We start from the raw sequence: 22,393 nt of genomic DNA, 5'->3' as shown, positions 1-22,393 counted from the left end.
CTAAATTCTGCCCTCTTTCATTTACATATATTTCCAATCCTTTTTTTAAATTTATTTTTACTTTCTTTCCCTAAGCTACCAAGATAATGGCTTTTATCTTGAGCTATCAGGTTTTAAGTTGTTTAATTGCAGTGTAAAAAGCATCTTTTCTTTTCAGCCGTGCAGTTTAACTGTTAACATAAAAAGGTGTAGGGTTGTGTTTTTTTTCATGAGCCAGGAAATCAAAAATATTGCTTAAAAACTGTTCCGTGCTAAATAAATACAGTGAGGTTATACCAACATTTGTTAGTTTGTGGCTATTTCTATTGTAAATAAGACATTTTTTTTCTTAAAGCCTTCGCTCTGCTTGGTGAACCCCAGTGAGCAGTATGTTCTGCAGTAGAAATGAAGTGTTAACGATTTTAAATTTTTCTGTTGGCACTCAGGAGACACAGGTTTATTGCCTGAACATGGGACATGTTGGGTGCCTACAAGCCCATTATTGAGGCAGGGGTTCTGGCTGTTCGGCTGCTTACTTCAGTGGGTCCTTAATTCTTTTCACTTGGGTGATCTGTTTGATCTTGATAATCTGTCTGACTTGCTTTGTTTAATCCATCTTGTCTTTTTTTTTTTTCCTTCTCACCCTCAGGCTCAGTACTCCATGAACTAGTTACATGTGTTTATCTGGTTATGAACAGTAGTTCTTTAGATGCCTCTTTGAAATCTGATATTTCTGAAAGCTTTACAGTGAGATTTCAAGAATTTTATAATATTTTCTATGGATTCCTTAGATTACCTGTGTCATTGTATGAGACATGACTTCCTGTGTGGGTGATGACAGGTGTCTTGTGATGGCACTGGGTTTCCAGTGCACGGGGCTTCTGTGGCTGATACTCACAGACGGATGTGGTAGGAGAGAGGACCATGGAGGCAGACAGATGCTTGAGCAATGTGCTGTCCATCATCTCCTGCTGAGTGTCAGGACCTGGCAGCATGCTATAGGTTTGGGCTTCAGGAGCTGGTATGCCGCAGGATGTGGAGAGGAGCCCTGGCACCGCGTGATGAGTGTGCACAGTCTGGCATTGCAGCTCGGAGATATGCAAGCCAAATGTACCAGTCTTGTGCTATTGGCTCTGGCAGGCCAGTGCTGAACACACCAAGTACTGAAAAGGGAAGGTTGCCTCCTTCCTTCCATGCTGAGGAGCTCTCTTTGACCCTGAGCTATGCTAATGCTTAATAGATAGGCTATGGTTTCACTCACAGTAGACAGGAGAGGAATCATTTCCTATAGTAAAATACTGTAAAATGAGCTTTATCTTGCCAGGCCAAGCTGGATGGGGCTCTGAACAACCTGGTCTGGTGGAAAATGTCCCTACCTTATGCATGGCAAGGGGGTTAGAACCTAGATGATTTTTAAGGTCGCTTCCAACCCAAACCATTCCATGATTCTGTGGAGAAATCTCAACAACAGAGGAGATCTTCAGTTGATTCTGAGCTGTTTAGGAATCATTGCATAGTTTATAAACATTTGAAGGCAGACAACAACAAACCTGAAGGGTTATTGTTAAACTTCCTAAGTGTTAACGGAATTTAATGCAATTGGGAATTGTACATTACTTATTTGTAAAACAGGAAGTTTATTAACTGCTTCTATATGAATTAGAAGCTATTTTTAGAATCTGATGTAGAAAATTTATAAACTTCAGTCTATTTCTGAAGAAGCCAGGAAGTGAATGCTGCAGTCCGTGAGAAAGAGGACCAATTTTGATTCTGAGTTTGACTGAACTTTATATGTCGTGCAGAGCTGCAGTCAGTTCATTTGTGCATCTGTAATACACTGTTCTCAGATTTGTATGTGATGGAGAAATGAGCTGTGTGTAGTACTTATTTTCTTCATTTTACATACGTGGGACAGTAATTTTTTTTCCATTTATGTCCAGTGACTTCTACTTCATCTTTTTCTTTCTATAATTATGTATTTCCATGTTATTGTTTTACTTTAGAACATTAGAAGGGATCTTGCAGATACATCATATGGTCTCTCAATTTAAAGTTATTATTTAAACTATCTTTCTGTAAGTTCAGCTTCCTGATGGTTTTTTGAGCTGTAAATGCATTTCTGGACTATCCATGCATGTGTCTTGTGGAATATCTATTGCAGCAGTTGTACCTTAGAGAAACTTCTGTTGGAGTTACAGTGTTAAACACTGTGAATGCAATTGTTCCTACTTTTTTAACATTTTGTATGTTATAATGGAGCAATAAATGAGGTTTAATTGATAGTGATATGAATTAGTCTTTCATTTTCTATGTATTCGACAACATGAGAGGGAGGCATTTTTCATACCTAAGATCATATTTTGTTAAAATCAGCATTCATTTTATCAAAATCAGATACCTTTTTGCCACTCCCATTCCTTTTGACACATTTTCTTTCTTATTATTACATCTGTTAGTGAAAAATTAATATTGATAAATTCATTTCTGAATCTAGAAGTAGTTTAGCAAGTAGAAAAGCTGTAAGCCTGGATGTTTGGAAATTTTCATGGACTGGTTCATAAACTGAAGCCTGAGAATTACTTATGGGAGACTGCAGGCATATTGTGAGGGAAAGAGGCTCTTTATCATAAGGATGTAGGAGGCACATGAGCAAGGTAAACCAGACTTCTCATTATGAACCTGTTCAACTATGTCTTAATATTCTTTATGTTTTCAAATCTTTCTCAGTAATGTCATTTTATGTGTGAATGTGTGGTCTGCAGACAGCAGAATATTGTGACTCAAGTTCTGTCACATATGTGGAAGGAAACTGCTGCATTATTATTAGCATCTTTTGAGATTTTAATCCTTTGTACATTTTCTTATAGTAAAGAAACTTGAGTTTTACTTGCATCAAAATACTTGCACCAAAATGTAGGTTATTTTGAAACCAGGAACATGTAAAAGTAGAACTTGTTTTTAAGGGAGCGATGACAAGTAATGTTATACAAGAGTTGAAAAATATGTTTTCAAACTTGTGATTTTAGATAAAAAACTTGATTCATGTTTATTCTGAAATGCCTGAATCAGCAAGACTGTGGGAAGTGATGCATAACTGCACAACATTGATTATGTCCTACATGTTCACTGCTCAGTCAGGAAGCCTGAAGCTTAATGTCAAATGCGTGGGTGAAGCAGTTAAGCAGAGCAAAATAAATTGTTCTACTTACGTGCTGCTGAATAGGGGCATTATCTTGGGAAAATCTGTTTCAGTGACTTACTGTACTGTACAATACTTGTTACTTGGGATTGAACCATGAATGTGAACTATTACTATTAGAATCCAAGCTCAAGGTCAAACATTCACTCTTGTTTCTCTTCTGTAATCTCTTTTTTCTTGAAATGCATTTAAGAAATTTCAGAAATCATATTAATATCTTCTTCCTTAGAGATACAGAATATACATCTCAAAAACTTCAAGAAAGAGGGTAAACATTATTTCTTCATCTGTAAAATGGGATAGTAACTTACTGGGATGTAGATGGCAATATTTAGATTTCCTGGTAGACTCACAGTGAGTCTTGAGCTTATGTCCCTTGTTTTTATATTTTTCACTTTTCTAAAGCATTCACAGTCTCATCCTCAGTGTTCTTTTAGAATTTCATGCTTAATATTGTTGCAAACTATGGACTGGCTAATTTGTGTTTTAAAAACATCACTTTTAAATTGTAGAAGATTGGGAAGAAAGATATCTACTAGATCATTTCCAAATCAAGGAAAGAGCAAAGTTTGCTGATGTTTGGGTTCAATGCAGAATTTGCACTTCTGTGGGAAGCTACCTTCCTTTATATATTTTTTGGAGACAAGGGCTGTTCTTTGCAGGTGCTACTACTATTTTTCTTTCTTCCTGTAATTACTGATTTAACAGCTGCATTACCTGATTTCTAATTTATTTGAATAAAATTTTGGTGTTAGAAAATCAATGAAAATAGTGTTATTTTTCTAGAGCATGCGTTTTAACTTTGTTATTTGAAATTAGAAATTACTCCAAATATTTTTGAAACTCAGGAAAAAAGACTATAAATAGTCTTAATAACTTTATTAATCAGGTGAAATAAATTTGTTCAACTGGGTGCTTTTCTAATAATCAGATAGAATGAGTTGTCCTTGATGAGAAACAGCATGGCTACTTTTCCAAGGACAGTAGTACCCAAAGAGCTGCAAATGTTTAGGAAAAGTGTCTGTCAGGACTTGGTTTGCAGGCAGCAGTAGTAACTGAATATCCATTTCAGTGTATCATTTCACTTGCATTGTTGGAAACAGCTTCTGCTGGAAATTTTCATCAGTTGTCATCAGTATCTTGAAAGACAACCTGTGCCTTGTAAAACTAGGATGCATAGATTTAATGCAAGTTTCAACAAGACTTTCTGCTTTTGTAATGAATGTGTGACTAAGGTATAGTTGGAGGATATAAACTGTATCCATAAATAACATTTCCCCAGCTTTTTTCCTTTTTTTTTTTAAATTAAGATCTTGATTTGCTGGAGAATGAAACTATGTTTCAGGAGGGGATATACTCCCTGTGACAAAATCACTGTATTTTACATGTGAGGATGAATAAAGTTACTAGAGTGAATGATATTTAGGTGTATTTTTAATAAAAAAGCATTTCTGAAGTTTCTGTGTAATAATTTTAATTACATATGTATTATAATAATATGTATGGAACTAAATCCTGTGTTGGTTAACATCATAATTGAAGTGTGCTGTAGCATGTGAGGATCTTCTGATTGAAAAATAGAAACCTTGCTGAGGATATTTCCAGTGGAGGTAGTTCTTGATATCCAGCATTGAAAGGGACTAATCTGAATTAAGTTTTAAAAAGGAAATTGCGGAAATAAGGTTGCTTTTCCTACTTGATTGCTGTCAATTTATAGCACAAATTAAGAATAATGCTCTTAATATTCATACATTTTTATTTTGCTTGCATGTGTGACATGAGAGATCTTTGTCTTAACCCAGTGCTTGACTCAGTTTTCTAGTTTGTGTGGTACCGAACAAAACAGATCATTCTTGTTTTAAAGCATGTGATGCCAGTGTTCACTTTTAATTCTTTAGGTGCAATTTATGGTACTCTTGACCTCCAGGATGGCCTCCGAATCCTGGGGTGCTGCCTGTCTCCTTACTTTGGCTATTCAAACAGTTGCCAGGACGAAAGACAGGAGCCAGACTCATTCACTAAAAAGGTTAAATGCCCTGTATGCATGCACTCGTCCGTTCCCTGGCTTCCATATCCATATTCCTCTCATTCCTTAAATATTTGTAGTTCATGGCTTTCCTATTTGTAAAATAAATGTGGTGCTACTGAACTTAATAAAACCATATGCATGTTTTGGATTCTGCAAGGTCTCTTGTGATTGTCCTTGTGATCTAGGTGGGTGTGCTGCTAGATTGGTGGAAGCCTGATGGGATGGTTGGTTTTGGAGGTGGCTGGTTGGTTGTAACTTGAGGCTGGTAACCAGTGGCATGCCCCAGCTGTCTATCACAGGATGTGTCCAGTTTAATGTTATGGATGAACTGAAAGTCCACCAGCCCTTGCTTATGGAGTTGCAAGTGACACCAGATGGGGAAAGGGGTAGGCAGTGGATGTGCTTGAGATCCAGGCAGTCATTCAGAAGGACCGGGACAGATTGGAGAAGCTGGCTGGAAAGAGCTCTGTGAAATTCAGCAATGAGAAGGGAAAGGTTGCATACCTGGGATGGAGTGTCTTCTTGGAGGGGAGGGTTCCTCTTCACTCAGCACTTGTCAGACCGCACCTAGAGTATTGTATCCGGTTTTGTGTCCACGCCTCACCCCAGTACAAGAGAGACGTGGATAAAACTGAGTAAGTTGAGCACAAGCTGCCACAGTGTCAGGGAGTGGCAGCAATGCCCTGGAGGAGAAAGATACTTCATGGGGGCCTGGCAGCAGTGTGTGCCCAGCAGCTGGCAGACTGTGAGGAAGAGGGCAGGACCACAGGCTGTGGTCATAACTGAAGCAAGGGCAGCTCTAACTAGATACAAGGACAATGTTTTTTTTCTAGGAGGACAATAAAACAAGGCTGCAGGATGCGTGACACGGTTGTGCAGTCCATCTTTTGAGATATTTCAGTTTCTCAGTAGAAAAAGCAGCCTGGTCTCTCCTGGTAGCTGACCTGGCTTGGAGCAGCAGGTTGGCCTACATGACCTCCTGCCAACCTGAATTAATCTATCAAGCAGTGATTCTGTATTTTGCCTTGCAATAATAATGTGTAGAGGGGAGGAAGATAAATATTAAAAATTTGACAGTGCTGATTTCACTGTGGTCAGGATCCCTTGGACAAGTCTACAAATGCAATCTTCACTTCTCTTTTCCTTTCCTTAAGACGATGGACTGAGTAGGAATCTCCTCTAAGGAAGAAATGTTGTAATACCCTTTAAAAAGAAAGAATAGAAAACCAACTTTCAGCTGTGTTTTAGGGGTGTCTCTGAAGATTGCTTCTTTTTAAGGGCTTGCTGTTGCTGTGTTATTCTCTGGCCTCAAGCAGAATGCTGCTTGGTGTGAGGAAGGGGAGCAGAAAAAGAAGCAATGTACTGAACCTATGTACTTACTTTATTATTCCATTGCTTGTGATTTTGGTAATTTTCTTTGCTAAATTTAAGAATAAAATTAATATAGAATAGGACTCCTAGCTGTTAATAAAACCAAATATACATTAAAAGAAGTAATGATCCAGTCTTGATACAGACTTCTTTAATGGCTTACAGCGTGGGATTGGAAGTTGTCGTAATAAGAATGGCTGCTTCATTCAGACTCACTGTAGACACCTCTTAAAAAATTACAGTCTGTGTTTCTTAGGAATAGCTTGTATGGAGAACAAATTGTACAATCGGGTTTTAGTTTCTCTGTCTGTAAGAGAGCCTTCTTGAGTTACAGGAGGAAAAAAAGTAAGAAATTAACCTTTTACCTTCAGCATTCTTTTATACTGACATTTCTCTGCACCGCTGGAAGAGTCTTTATATCAAATTTCAGCAAGATTTAATTCCCAGTGGGAGTTCTGTAGTTCTAGGTGGAAGAAGACTCAGTTGGGCATTATACAGCAATATTCACTAAGTGATGTGGACACAAGGGGATTTTAGATATTCATGGGCTTTGCCTTCACAATTTTTCTTGTTTTGATGTTGTTTCTTTAGTTTAGTTTTTAGACTTTCAGGTTTTCTCAGAGACATTGCATTGCTGCTTGGACTAAACTTTCTCTAAAAGTCACAGTTTCTTGGAAATCAGTCTCCTTGATTCAGCTTCTGTTTCCTATTATAAAATTCTAACTGGCTCATTCTTTGTGCAATGCTAAGAATGAAGGATCCTGATGTTGCTGCAGTTACAGTGCACACAGCCTAAAGAGAAGGTATGTGAGTCACCTTTACAATTCTTAGGGTGATAGAGCTGAAAAAGCTTGGCAGCATGTGCCCTTTGGGAGCTCAGTGGATAGGTACTCTGCCCCCTGGTCTGAATGCTGCACTGCCTTGTAGTTTTGGCAGTTTGTGTCAGTCCTATTTCTGTTGCATTCTGACTTCTGCACAAGTAGTGACTGTTGGAAAATAGTTTTGTTGAAGCAGAAATGCAGATGTTGATCAGTATTTGTAGTCCTTTTTCTGAGAACTGATGGTCTGTTGTTTGTCCCACAATTAGAGGAAATCACTGAATGAAATCAGATACACAGACATAGCTGAGAACCCTAGTCCTGGAGGTAGAAGGAGTTACCAGAGGTTAGGAGAAAGGAAAACTGAGTCTCACTGAGGAACATTTATATTCTTCTACAGTCTTTGGACAAGTATAAAGGTGCTTTTGCCTTTGTTTCCTTTGTTGAGACTGCGCTTTGCTGTGGAACCAGAATTTCAGTCCCATGGACCGTGCAGGTATTAGCACTCTGGGGTTGTGAGGTTTGCTGTGAAACATCACAGACTCTTACTTCCTTCAGTACCAGCTTCCATGGTCAAAGGTGAGCATAGTTGGTGGAAAATTTGCACTAAGTGTTGGGAGCTGTCCTTAGGGACTGTTTCACACTTGGATGATTTTGGTTACTGGTGTGAGTGCTGTTGGAAATCTGACTGCTTTGACTGTGGGGAACTTGTCAGCATTAGAAACATTGACCATGAACATCTGGTTTTAAGGTGGTATTTTAATTACTTTTTATTTTCCTTACATATCTACTGAAAACTTAGCATTGCAAACTTGGTCAGCAACTGAATATATTGCAGTATAATAAGGGACCTGTTGTGATTTTTTTCTTTCAAAATCCATGCATTTAATATGAATATTCCTGATTTTTAGTGCCAAACTTTGGAAGTTACTAGCTAAACATCTGGAATAAAAGCATGCTACTGTGCTACAGGTAGAGTTTTTTCTTTTTTGACACAGTAGTCCCTTAAGCTTGGAATGGTTGGGGTTTGCATAGATGGATTGGTTCAGATGTCGGTGGGCAGGTAAACTGGGAACTTAAAAATTTGCAAAACTGTCTTTCCTCTTCCATTCTGTAAACATGAGTAAGAATTACCTGTTCCTCCTAACAGTTTGGCAGGAATGAAAACATCAGGAAGTAGACGTGGGAAGGGCTAATGTTTTGGCCAGAGCAGGTCAGTTGCCTTTGATAACAGTGTCCAGGAGCTCCTTGGTCTCTCCCCCTGCATCTGCTGTACGTTGGGCACACCGGTGAAATAGGGGGGAGGAGAGGGAAAGGAGACACTCTGTAGACCACCACTGTGGCCCACACCAGTCACTGCTGTCTCTACCCTCACCTAAAGCAAAGAAGGTGATGAGCACCGAGTCAGATGTAGTTTCACATCTGGATGCCAATGGGAAATGTTAAACTTTCAGCTAGGTAACTCTGAGAGCTTCTTTTGGTCGCTGTTTCTGTGATTGCTGTGAAATCTGGAAGGGTGCAGTTTGAGTCATTAAACAGAGGTTATACTGCGTTTGAGAAAACAATGTTATATGGAGGGAAAAAGCTCCATATTTTTATAACTTCTGTGTCTTGTTGAGTAGGTCAGGGCAGTTGTTCAGATATTCAGATCTGTAATTTTATGATGGAATACACATGAATGTAATAGCACACGTGTTTCATGTTTAATAGAGATTTTTTACTTTTTCAGTTATTTAAATACTTTTGGAACAAAATCTTAATATTCTGTGCCTTAAAAGCTGTTAATTTTTTAATATAATTTTATGTTAAACCAAGTTGCATCTACTCAGTGTCTCAATGTTGCATCTGGAATTCAGTGTTCATTGTGAGGCCCCAGTACAAGTGAGGGCCTGGCAAACTGGAACAAGTCCAGTGAAGGCCACTGCTATGTTTGGGGGTGGGAAGAGGTCAGGAGAGGCTGAAGGAACCAGGTTTGTGTCATTTTGAGAAGAAAGGACTGAGTGGGATTGGATTGCAGTCCTCTGCTGCCCAAGGTGGGGTTGGAAAGAAGGTGAAGCCAGGCTTTTTTCAGGGGTGCACAGCAGGAGAATGAAAGGCAATGGCTGCAAGCTGCTGCAAGGGTAGTTCCAGTTGGGCTTACGGGGAAAATTCTTCCTGGAGTTTCTAGTTAAGCTCAGGAGCAGGATGCTCTGGGGGATGGTGAATCCTCCACCTTCATGAGGTTTCATAGCTTGGAGGGACGAAGACCCTGAACAACCTGATTTAATTTGGAAAACACCTGTCTTGAGTGCATGAGAGAGCCTTGGTAAGTCCTTTTCAGCGTAATTTGAGCTTTGATTTTCATGATTATTGTCTAAATACACCTGTAAGCTGTGGTGTGTAACTCTGTTAGCAGGAGAATCAATGGGGAAAGCACTTGAGTTACAAATGTACCATATGATGCTACTCAGAGGAGATCATCTGCCTTAATCTTGATTTAAACATCTTTAGCTTGAGTTAGTTCCCCTGCCTTTCAAAAGCAGAGTGAAAAACTTCTCTGAAATATGGTGCTATTAGAGATCATTCATAAACGTGCTGTCTGCTACATAAAATGGCAATTATTTTCTTTTGTGGAGAGTATTAATGGAATCTATAATACACAAGCTCTCTTTGCTGCTGCGGGGCTTTTTTCAGCATCTAAAAAGTAGAGAAAAATATGTGGAACTTCAAGATGAGTTAATGCAATGTATAAATCAGCCCCTGAGGCATTCTTAAGTGAGAAAGTGTATCTTTCTTCTTGTGAATAACTGTACTGTTCAGATGGGAGCAAGCAGGTCAGTGGGTAGGACTCTTAACACTGGGTCTGTGTCCTTCCTTGACACAATTCTTGTGTAATTTGAACCACGTCACTGTGAGCTAGATCAAAATGGAAATCAAGCTCCGTGGCTCAGCTCCGTGTATTGTTAGAATTTGCTGGTGAGGAACATAGTGATTTAAAAAAATCATTGTCGGAGTTAACTTTGATAGACGTTTCAAAACTTGCATCATATGTTTAAATTAAAAACAAACAAACAAACAAAAACATTCCAAAAGCCTTTTAGCTACTGTCTTAATGATGCATTTGGAAAAGGTGCTGAGACTCACTTTCAGAGGGTTGCTGGCTATTATGTTTCACACTTGAAAACCTATGCTCCAGTCATGAGCAGCTTTAAAAGAACAAAGAAAAATAGCCATTTCTTCAAACTGTAACTATTGCTTGTTTTGGCTGACAATTTTGGTGTGGCAGGGTGCATTCCAGACATCTGTAAGCAGGAATACGCCTTGGAGCTCTGCAGATATAAATTGTAGAGAGGCTTTAGAAGGAACACAGTGTAGTGAAAGCACATAGTGGATTTTTTTGTGTTCCAGATAGCTGTTGTGTACGTGGATGAATCAGTTCTGAGCCTTGGCTCTGAAGCTACTTGATTTTGTCTATGACTGGATTAAGAATTACCAAAGCTTAAGACAGTTTAAAAGGGAATTTTGTATGCTTAGTAAAGGAAGTTGCTATGAATCGTCTCATCATAATAGGGTCTTGTGCTACCAAAGTTGTTATCCCTCCTGCCACATCTGTCCTGATAATTTGCCCTTGCAAACCTCAAGTTAAGGAGCTAAATTGCCTGGTTCCTCCTAGGGTTGGATCCTTTCTTGAAGCGTTTTTTCCATGCACTGGCACTTTTTCTGTAAGTGGCAATTGATTTGACCTCTATCCTGATCCATTTAGTTTAATATTTTGCCACTGTACCTTGAATTTCACTGTCTCCTTCAACTTAATCTTCATATTTGGGCTATGGAGACTTTCCAAGGGCTCAAGCTGTTTTGTTGCCAGCAGAAGAGGTAGCTTCTTCAGATTTAAGATCTATGGGCTACTCAAGAGTAATACAGAAAATTCAGCATTGGCTTTTCTACTGTCTTTTGCAGCTTTCGGTAACTTACTTTTCCTCCTCAGTCTTGTTCAGAAAAATGTCTTTTTGACGTGCGGTCTCTTGAGTTAGAGTGAAAATGGGCTGGGCGCAGAGTGTGTGCATTGCTTAGCACAGTTGGTTTTCCTTCCAGATGATACTGGAATGTCACTACTAAGTAGCATTATGGGGAAGGAGGGATGACTCATGGTTCTGGGCTTTGCTCTCTCCAATTGTGTATTCAGTACCAAAGTATTGGAATGCTTTGTAGACTTATTCTTTTCCTTAAAACATAAGATCATTGGCATTTGAGAAAAAGAGGATAAAAGCAAAGATGCTCAGGAACTTGCTTGCTAGTACTCCCCACTCCTGAGGAAAGGTGAAAGGGACTCAAGCAGAATTTCTAAGATTGGCAAAAAAAACAATGGAAAGAAGCTGATAACTATACAAAGGATATGGTTAAAACTTGTTATTTCTGATTGCTGAGTAGAGAAAAACATCATGAAAACTGATAAGCTTCCTAGAATTTTCATCCTTCACCACTTCATGACAATTTTGAGAGGAAATATATACCCCAAAAAGACATGGAAATAACATGTTTTAGTAATCTCCTTGTGATTGTCACAGTGGGAACTGCAGAGTACAAAATAGTTTAAAAACTTCGTCTTTCTTCAGCTGACTTACTGAGATCATTAAAAGAATTGGCTCCAATACTGAGGGCTGTGTACATAAAAATTTGGACTGTATTCATATTGAAGCAAGAAGCCAGGAACATTTCCTCTTTTCCATAATGGTATTAGCTAATAGGTATGAACTTGGCCAAATTGAAAAGGAGTGTCTCAATATTTGGAAATTGTGTTCATCTACAAAACATATTCCCTTTGTTTTTGCAGTTTTCCAGTCTGCTAAAGGTGTGGTGGATACACTAGAATGGACACAGAGGATTTCCCTCCCCCGCCACCAGAAGGTAATTGAAATAGTTTGGAGTTTAAAGTCAATTTTTTGGTAAGAACTCGATTATCTTTCCAGAAGTGATTTTACCTCTCCAACATTCCCTTTTCTCGTATCACCCTAAGTCTTGCTCCTAGTGGGATTCTGCTGAAACATGAGCTCCTGTCATCTACCCTGTCTTGTTCTTGGACTTTACTCACTGGTGTAGTTAGAGCACAGTGGGAAGAAACCTGGGAGCAATTGGTCCTTGCAGTCCAAGTCTGAAAATATGTGTTTTCTATGGCAACTCTGTGTAGCTGGAGCACAGACATTTACAGAAGAGTATTATGGATGCTGGACTATGGGGCTCATTGTGTAAAGTTAACACTCAGTGCCCCTTGCGTGCTGTGTGCTGGCAGCTGGATGGCCTCTGGCATAACCCAGATTTCTGAGGGCACAAAGGTAGGATCTACAAAGACACTGTGCCACTGTCTTTTGCTTTTATCCTCTCTCTTAAGAGAACGTTGCATGTGGCGATCTTTTTTTTGTCCTGTCTGATTTCCTGTAAGCACATCATTGTGTAGTGCTTGCTACTACATATTTCAATACTTAACAGGATTTGGCTTTTGGTAGTTGGATGCTGGGAGACTTCATGGAAGTATTCTGTGCTTATTCTGATCATCCCAAAACATAAATTTATGGCAACACACGTTATGGAAACCTGTGGTTGAACTCAGTACAGCTGCTCTTATTTCAGTTAAGTTGCTATTATAGTTTGTATAGATAGTAATTTTTCTGTAAAATTTTTATCCATTCCTTATATAGGACAATATTGCTTTTGGACTTGCACTTTATTACATACATTGATATATATATATATATATTAATATATCTGAATAATATATATTAAGATATGTGAATAATATACATTATTGCCTATAGGACATTTCACTTATTGTTCACACAGAACTTACATGAAGCCATCTGAGTATAAAAGGAGATTTAATCTTAATTTTGTTCAGATGCAACTCTTCAGGAATTTGGAACTTGACATTCTAGATCAGAACTGTTTTCTCTCTAGTTTAGGCACTGCCACAGACAGAGGTCTGTTACTAGATACTACCTAGGGAATTGGGAATGTGAAAGAAGCAGAAACTTGTGAAATCAGCTTTTAAAGGGTTAGATTTCTGGCCAACATTATTGGCAGTTTCATTTATGCTCTGAGATTACCACTGAGGTAGTTATTGGCAACAGTTTCTTGGCTGTCCATGTTCTAATCTATGTGGTCAGGACCCTGAATTTAGCTCAGTTTTGTTTAGTGACAGTTACTGTGAAACTGTCTCTACTGGGTAATCCATTTCCAAAGCAATAGTGCTGTAGGGGAAGAGTCATCCCTAAGGAATCAATATTTCCACTTGAGCAGTGGCTGCCGTTTTTCAAAGACAGCTAATAATTGCAGCAACAGTTCGAACTTTGTGCAGCATTTCAGCTTGTGGGATAATTTGACAAGATTTCAGGGTGACACAATTCAGTACGATTCCAGAATTCAAGTTCTTTCTCTGCAAAGCTCTTCGTGACATGCAGAGCTGTGTGTATTATGTCCTTATTTTCAGATATGTCTGTTCTTAATAGGCTGGAATTAGATTTATTTGACATAAATTGAGATTCTGCTCTACCTATCTTGTGTCAATTGATACTTTTTGGGGGGAAGGGTGGTTTTTGTAATAGGCTCCCCAGAGAGCAGCACCAAGCCCAACAGAGTTCAAAAAATGCTTGGCTGATGCACTCAGGCACAATATGATTCTGGGGTGATCATGTACAGAGCCAGGAGTTGGATTTTGATGAGCCTCGTGGGTCTCTTCCAACTCAGAATATTCTGTGATTTCTCTCTCATCTCAAAAAGCTTTTTCTGACACTAGTGGAGCTTGTATATTTTTTTACTTTATAATTGCTAACTCTTAAAAACATACTAAGGGAATTACCAGTGAAGGCAAATTTTAATAATTACACTAGGATACATTTTAGTTCTCTTTCTAGATAATTCTCATGACGTGTTTTGCAAGTGGAAAAGAAATGAGGATTTTAGGGCCAAGTATGTTCTCAAATACACATAATAACTAGAGGAAGGAAACATACAGTATTTTTTGTAACAATTGGGGGTTTATTTTGCATGCATATACACTGGCCACCCATGGGTCTGTTCAGTAGGGATGAGCAGCACCCGTCGGTGCCTTCAAACAGTGGGCACATGGATAAATTATCCTAGGTCATACTGAGGATGAGATTCCTGTTCGATGCAGAGCCCTTTGCTACACCATAAAAAATAGTTTTTGCATCATGATTCTAAAATCCCACATTGGGGTCACAGATGAAAATCAATTGCTTTTTTTAAAAGAAAAAGTTCTTACAATGGTATGGGGATTTTTTTGTTTATTTATTTTTTGTCCTAACAAAGATAGCTGTAGTGCTGAAGGTGGGCTCCTTTCTATCTACAAGTGTATACCTTGTACTATAAATCTCAGCATTATTCTTGTCAAGTAAGTTTTCTCTGGTTTTGCCAATTTGTATCAATCCTACTGTTTATAAAGGGGAAGAATAGTGGTAAACCTTCATCTTTGTCATGGGGATGTTGTAAGAAAATAGATGAAAGCTACAGGGTTAAATAATGTGTTTTCATTAGCCATAGCCATCTGAATCTATACCTTGTTTAAGTTAAGTTACACTTAAGGTCAATAGTGGAGCTGCTTCTGCCACTGCTTGATAAGGAAAAACTACATATGATAAAATAATGGAATGTAACATTTTATTTGTTTTAAGTATTATGCTTATGCAACTTGTCTGTTCATAGGTGTTGGGACATTCCATTCATGCATTGCTAATCAGGTAGCGGCAAGTCTGTGCTAGTTACGTTTTGTATCTCAGAGCAAATTCAAGTACTGAGTAACCTGGAAAAATTATTGCCTGTGTGTTCTGTCCTCTAGATTGCTTTAAAAAGAGCTTCTTCTTCTAGCCATGATTAAAAATTTCCTACTGTTTTTCTCTGTATATGTCAAGGGAATGTATGTTTTAGCAACCAGAGAGCAGTTGGAGTGGGGTAGATGCAAAGGCTTCCTTGGCTAAGGGCAAAATCCAAAAAAGTACTTCCAAACTGAATACTTGAGATGATAGCTGTAGCTCTTCTTCCCTTCTTAAGTGTGTCTGGACATATGAATTTAGGCATGAAGTGCTAGTATTTAAGATTCGTTACATAAAAGGTTTCCATGGCCATCTCGTGACATAAAATAGAGGATGATTCTTGTTCTGTCAACAAAAAAAATCTGTCTTAAAAGCTCAATGAAAATGGCTAATTATTTTGTTGTGGCTGTGAGTTATTATAATGTTTTTAATTGGTTGATGTAATGGAGTGTCCTTAATCAAACCCATTTAGACAAGAAGAGGATATGCTGTGGACTGCGGACTATGTAGGGAAGAATTGCAAAGCTGGTAGCTCTGAGAATTTGGAATCACATTGTGTCTTCCTATAGAGGATTTACCTTCACAGTGAACAGCAAGGACTGGAGACTGCTTGTTAATATGAGGATGGTCTTTACATGTGATGGTCTGACTTGTGCTATTACAACTTTATTAGAAGATGTCATATCTGGCAGTTTTTCATTCCTCTGCTTGGAAAACCTCTGTTGATCTTGCAAGGTGGAATGTAGCAACTTTAAGTGAGGACTTAAGAGGTGTTTATCAGATCCTGTTTCCAAAGGAAAAGCTGTGTTTGTTTGCCTGGTAGGATGGATACCTGAGAATCAGCTTCTTGCCCAAGGGAAACTGGGGGACAGGGAATGAGGTGTGCTATCTATGTCAAGGAGGCTTAGTTTTGCATTTTCATCATCTCGGAATAGGTCTGGCTCCAACTCTTTGTGGTACATGGCACTATGCCTCATATGATTTCTCTGTGAAAGCTATTAGAAAACACTGAATGTATTTTCTTGTACTGAGTATATTTTTGTTTGTTTCCTGTTTATAGAAAACTAATGTAAATCATATGTTAAAATTTTAAAGTGAAATACTGACATTTCAGTGTTTGTACAAGGACATTGTGAGAATTCATTTGAATGCATAATCTTTATCTGTTTTCTAAATACTCTCTTTACCTGAGAGAGAATCAATTGTAACTCTTCATTGAGAAGCATGAGAGCTGCTCTTAAGGACCAAGTATAGTGGAGAGCTGGATGTTCACTCACCGACACCACTGTCCACAGGACCTTGGGTAAAGCTAGGTGAGAAACCCAGTCATGCTGAGGTTTGGGATTTAAGATGTTCCTCAATGAAATGAAGTTGTTTTTTTCCTAAAACTGGAAATAGACTAAGGATATCTCCTAGACTCCAAGTGTAAAAGCATTTTGTACACCTTTTTATATGAAAAATAAGTTCTCTAGAGCTATGAATGGGATATTTCTTTGTTCCTGGTAGAGAGACATGTAGAGCAAGGAGGCCAAGGACTTAAATCTGGATATCCTGTATGCGATTGAGGCTCTGATTGTGTCTTTCCGCAGCTATTTTTTGTTGTTTCCTTGTCAGGGCCAGAACACTAAAATAGTCCTTGCTCCTCTGTCCCTGAGAAGGAAGTCTGGCCTGAATCCTTGGGTAAGAGTGAAGTAGGAACAACTGTGCTCTCATAAAAGTTTCCACTGGGATGACCTTCCATATTATAACAAAAATACCGCTAACCAAACAAAAAACCCCACCAACAAACAAAAAAACTCATCAATCTCAAAGAACCAAAACCAAGCAAAACCCACCAAAAAAACCCCAACAAAACTCACCAAAGTGGGTCTTACAAAAAAGTTTTTATTAACTCTAGTAAGGAGCTGCTGGACAATTGCTGTGTTGTAGGGACAACTGTATGTCTCTGCTAGGGGAGCAGTACTCTGTACCCTATATGTATTTCTTTCAGATTATTTAGTTACCTTTTCTACTATCTTGTGAAAAATTTCGTAGTTATTTATGTTTTAACAGATTAAAAAAGCTAATTTTGTGACTGAGACAAGAGGTGGTTAAATGGGGCTTTTTTAATATCAAGAGAAACGCTTGTATGTTTTCTCATTTAGTTTCTGAAAGTAAAGAACATTGAGGACCCTAAGATTGTATTTATTTACTGTGATTGGGGGTTTGAAATAAGAACATTGCTTAAATTAAACTGGATATAAAGGGAGTTGGTCTTGGGCGAAACAATATTGTTAGGTATCTATTTTCAGCATACAGACAGTTACAAATGATTGTAAAAAGGGAGCCAAGATTTCAGAAGAATGGGAACAGAATATGAATTGTAGTTATGAATGGTTCCTTGTTTTTGAAACTGGCAATAGCTTGCTGGTGTCTGACATCCCATCTGTAACAGAACAATTTATTTATTTCTAAAGGTCACATTTCTCTCAGTAAGTGAAGGAAAATGCATTGTTTAAGGTAAGGATCAATTATTTTATGTGAAAATTTAGACAAGCTGTGTAATGAACAGTAACAAGAAAATTCCCTTTCCATAAACTATTTATGGTGTCACATGCCACTCTTAATTACGTGTTTTTTCTCCTAGCCAAGTATATTTGAGTGCTGGGAAAAACAAAAAATAGAAAATAAATAGATTAATAAGTAGCTTACTTCTGGTTTTATCATCCACAAAGAAAACACAGTATACTTAGATGTTATTATATCTTATTTTATTTTGAAGAAAAATGGCAAAAACTTTGCTAGATGTTTAGAATGTGTTAAATGATGTTACTATTATAGATTTCTTGGAGGTTGACTTCATTCTTTTGACAGTATTTAGTGTTTTCTTTCTGAATAATAAGATGTAGTTGTTTTGTTGTTTGGTTTTTTTTCTGTTTACTCAGCTGCTCTTTAAGGTGGCCTGACTTTACTCGCTAGCTGTGTGCAGGGACAAGGCCCAGACATGTTAATCAGGAAGAGTAGTTGATGATGAGATAAAGGCCATTCAGGGGATTGAAGCAAAACTTGATCATTGGCTTGTGTTGATTGTTTAAAGAAAACCCCAAAATGGTAAAGGAATTTGTGCTGATTTTTGAGTATTCTTTCAAAGAACAGTTGAAACTAAGCTCTGAAATTTTAATGTCAGTGAGCCAACATGTGAGGTGAGTTGTTTTTTTCCTATGTTCCTTTTGCCTTTTTAGTACTTGCATCTGTCATTAACATGCTGGGATAAATTGCTGGCAAAGGACTGAGGGATTTTTTATTTCTAGAGTTTTTTATTTCTGTTACACTGAACTGAATAAATATTCACTAACCATGCCTAAAGCCTCTATAATGATTCTACTCTAGAGTTTACAGAAAGATTCACTTTTTTAATAAATTGTTATAACTCTGTTATCTTGTGCATGAGCACAGACAAAACCTTGTCTTCATTATAGTAACTTGAGGAGTTTGAATTATTGAAAGAGACATTTATTAGGCCCTGCATGCTTTTCCTGCATGGAGGAACTGAAACTATGCCCAGCAACCTGAAGGAAACATACTTGATAAACATTTTTGGGAGAAGACTTCCAACTCCCCATACAGATTTTCTTTTCTCTTCCTCATTGAAATAATCTTTCCAGCCTTATCATATTTTCATTAAAATGAATACAGAAGATGATTTAGTAGATTAAAGAAGGGTTGTGGCAAGACTATGTCTTACTATTAAAGTCTGTTTCTGAGCTCAATAACGTTTAGATGAAAACATGGTAGTTTCTGCATAACCTTACCTGGTAGAGGTTTCTCTAAGGGCTGGAAGGGAAGATGCCTGTGCTCCTGTGGCGTGGGGATGCCAACACTGATGGGTGACTTCCCAGTCTCTGTATTTCCCCATTCTCTATGTTGGCAGGGAGGGACAGAAGGCAATGGAGGTGCTGCACTGGCAGCAGTGAATTGGTCAAGTGTAATTTGTCTGGAGGATCTTAGCAGTCTCCTGTATTGCAAAGAAAAGTAGAAGTAAAATTTTACCTTTGGCTGGGATTGCTGATTCCCCATGCATATCAGATGATGACCCACTGATGTTTGCATGAGAAGAACACTTGCCAACTGTATTGGGTCTGGTTGAGGTGGAGTTCATTTTCCCCACAGCAGCTCTCTCAGATCTGGCTAGCATTGGCTCTACTGGACATGGGGGAGACTTCTGGCAACTTCTCACAGAAGCCACCACTATAGCCCCCTACTACCAAAACCCGGCCATGGAAACCAAGTACACAGTAAACAAAACAATTTCTTAACAAGACGTTATTTTGGAAGAAATTCCTTCCTGACTTCCACGTGGGCTGGCTGAAGGTCTGAATGGTGATGTTTGCTTATGGTGGATTCCTTTGACCAGTCTTGGGGCCAAGGCAGAGCTTCCTTCCTTCTCTGTGGCTGATGAAAGGAGGCAGTAAGAAGGGCTCTGAGGCTGCTGGACTGAAAGGTCCCAAGGAAACACTATTATTTACCAGTATTCACTAAGGTGATAGAATTTCTAGTAGAAGGTGTGTTAAAAGGGTATTGTAAAGTAGGATTTCTGAGAGTTCAGCAATGTAAGACTGTTTTCATGAGGTTGCTTGAATTCTACAGTGGTTATTTTTTTGAGCTAAAACAGGACCTTACAATGTAAGGGCAAAGAAGAGCAAGGTGTGTTCAAACAATAAGTAAAAGAAATACTAAGAAAGGGGATGCTGTAAAACTCCCTCCTCATTAGTTTCTGGGATAATGGATTTGTCATATTTTGCATATATTGTGCTTAGTTTACAAATCAATCTAGCCTGAATAGTGACTCTCTTTAGGCTGGGTAAAGGGGTAGCCATACAAATGAGGAGGTGAGAAGCCAGCTGAAATCCAAAATATTTCCAGTATTGTCCTGGATTTACAGGACATAACCATTCTGTTCTAGTTTATTCATTTATTATTTTTTTAAAAAAGAGAGAGTAAATTGCTGTAAATATTAATATTTAGTTTGTTTCTTTGCCCAGAATGCATCAAGGGGAAAACACAAATAATTAAGTCTAGTTATTTTTAAACATGTGAACAGTTTTCACTCAGTGCTTGGAGTGTTAGATGGAGTTACAGTTAATGGGAAAAAGGAATCTTTGGCATTGTGTCCAAAAAGACAACTGGATTCCTGAAGCCATCTGCATCTTCTGATCCCTGCCTGGGCTGTTGCTGTGGAAGTGGGCTGAGCATATGAATGGCTCCATGTCAGCATCTGTTGGAAGTCAGATGCTTTTAGGTGTTCTAAGTGGTGCTTTTGGGGGGGTGCCAGCAAGTGCTTCAGTTTTGACATGGCTAGAGAAAGGGTTTCAGCCTGGACCAGTGATCCAGGATTTAGGCATCCCTTTGCCCAAGTCATCTGAAGTTTCAGAAGTATGTACAATTGCTGGCAAGGTGGAGGGAAAAACAGGAACCAAAAATGAAGTCAAATAGTTTGCTAACTTCTTAACCAGAATGCGTCACCCTGGTAGAAAAATTTTTCTTGAATGATCCAAGACCAAAAAACTCAAGCTTTTGCTCTGGTTGGCTTTCAGCTTTTCGTTAGTAAGATAGTCAGTTTATGTAGCCAAACTGTTTAGGTCTCCAGCGTGTCTCTGGCTGCCTTCTGCCTCATAGGGTTCCCAATAACTTTTAAAGAGCTTTTGGTCCAAGGTATTGCTAGATGATACAGCAGTTTTCTATTGCTAATTAGACTTAAACAGAGTATATTAGAGAAATGCATATGCCTCAAACCATTTAACAGCAATTGCATCAAAGTAAAAGGAAGTATTTGGAAAACTAGATATTAATAGTTGATAATGGATAGGAAAAAAAAGTGTAGAAGTAAATAACAAGCCAGACTGCTTTCACTGGTGGAAATTTCCTTAAAAATGGTTATTTTTTCATAAATATGTGGACTGCATGGTCAAAAATACATTTCCTAGAATTTTTTTCTGTTTTTTCTTCATATGACATTTGTGCCCTATGGTTAGCCAACATGCTCTGTCCTTGCAGTGCCAGAGCTGGCTATTTTATTTTCTCAATGACTTTGTAGTCTTCTGCTGTTTGATTTCTGTTTTATTAAGGCTCTCTGGTTTTCCTATTCCCCGTGTGGCCTGTCCATTAGGCAACACATTGTAGGCGAGTTCAGGGGTTCATGTGTGCAGCAGCTGAGGCTGAGCCCAGCTGCACAGCCACCATCAGCACTGACCTCACCAGCACAGACGTTGTACCTCAGCTCAGGTGCCTGGTGGCATTTATACCAAATCAGACAGGTGACCTCGGGGCTAGTAAGGGTCAAGTGTGTTAGTATTCCTTGAATACTGATGGAAGGCTAGTAGCCTCTAATATGGATAAATGCTTTACAGCACCCAGAGGGGTCTGTCATGTATTTATGCAGAATTCCAAATAATGTCTGTACAGGCTTTCCTTAAAGCACTGCCAAAATTTCTTGGTGAAATTTGAATGTCAGAATGTGCTGATATGGTGCTGAGGTGGGAAAGATGTGGTTGGGACCAGCTTTGTTCTGTGTTTCTGGTGGTGGCAGGCAATACCAGTGCCACCAGTGTGCTGTGTAGTTAAAGTAAATGGCCACAAAACACTGATTTTACTCAGCTGCCTTTGTGGTTATGGGGTAGCCAGCACTGGAAAGCACCTTGAGGCATTACAAAGAGTACAAGTCTGCTGGTGTTGCTGCTGCTTCTCTCTGGACAGCCTGGTTCATGTCTTGATGTTTTTGAGACGTTTGATTGTTTGCAATGCAGTTCTTTTAAATTTTATCTAATTGGGATTTAAATTTTTAGCATTTTCAGTACTTTGTAAAGTTCATGGGTTTTTTGCTATTTGTAAATCTTTCCTAACATCCACAGATCTGGGCTTTATTTCAAGGAATGCAATTTTTTTGTGTTAAGCATGCTGTTGTTAGCAGCCTCTTTGAAACTTCAGCAGGCAGATTCATTGCTCCTCTGACTCTGGTTTTGAATTTGTTTTTTTTATCCAGAAGAATAATATCTGTTGTGCATGCTCAACAACATAATTAGTATGTAATGTGCGTATTTGCAAAATACTGAAGAGGCATTTGTACTTATTTCTTTGTTATTTATTTGCAGGGAAAGCCTGTTAATTGATGTGGTTTTGCTTTTGTTTCCATCACTGGAAACACTTTTTGCATGAA

At 38.5% G+C, this 22,393-nt stretch overlaps 1 protein-coding gene across 4 annotated transcripts in view; it reads left to right on the top strand.

Moving 5' to 3' along the window:
• The window catches only part of ARHGEF10 (Rho guanine nucleotide exchange factor 10), a 110,155-nt gene that overhangs the window by 1,095 nt on the left and 86,667 nt on the right, over window positions 1-22,393 (top strand). For all 4 annotated transcript variants that reach the window (XM_085056693.1, XM_085056692.1, XM_085056690.1 and 1 more), the window contains exon 2: window positions 12,210-12,283. In XM_085056693.1, coding sequence (XP_084912819.1) covers window positions 12,247-12,283 — 37 coding nt within the window. In that variant the 5' untranslated portion in view covers window positions 12,210-12,246. The remainder of the gene's footprint in view (window positions 1-12,209; window positions 12,284-22,393) is intronic.

The sequence above is a fragment of the Lichenostomus cassidix genome, chromosome 3 (assembly GCF_008360975.1).
Source record: "Lichenostomus cassidix isolate B80296 chromosome 3, HeHo_3.0, whole genome shotgun sequence".
NCBI classification, from domain to species: domain Eukaryota; kingdom Metazoa; phylum Chordata; class Aves; order Passeriformes; family Meliphagidae; genus Lichenostomus; species Lichenostomus cassidix.
Note: the sequence above shows the minus strand (reverse complement) of the source record. Positions and strands in the feature narration are given on the sequence as shown.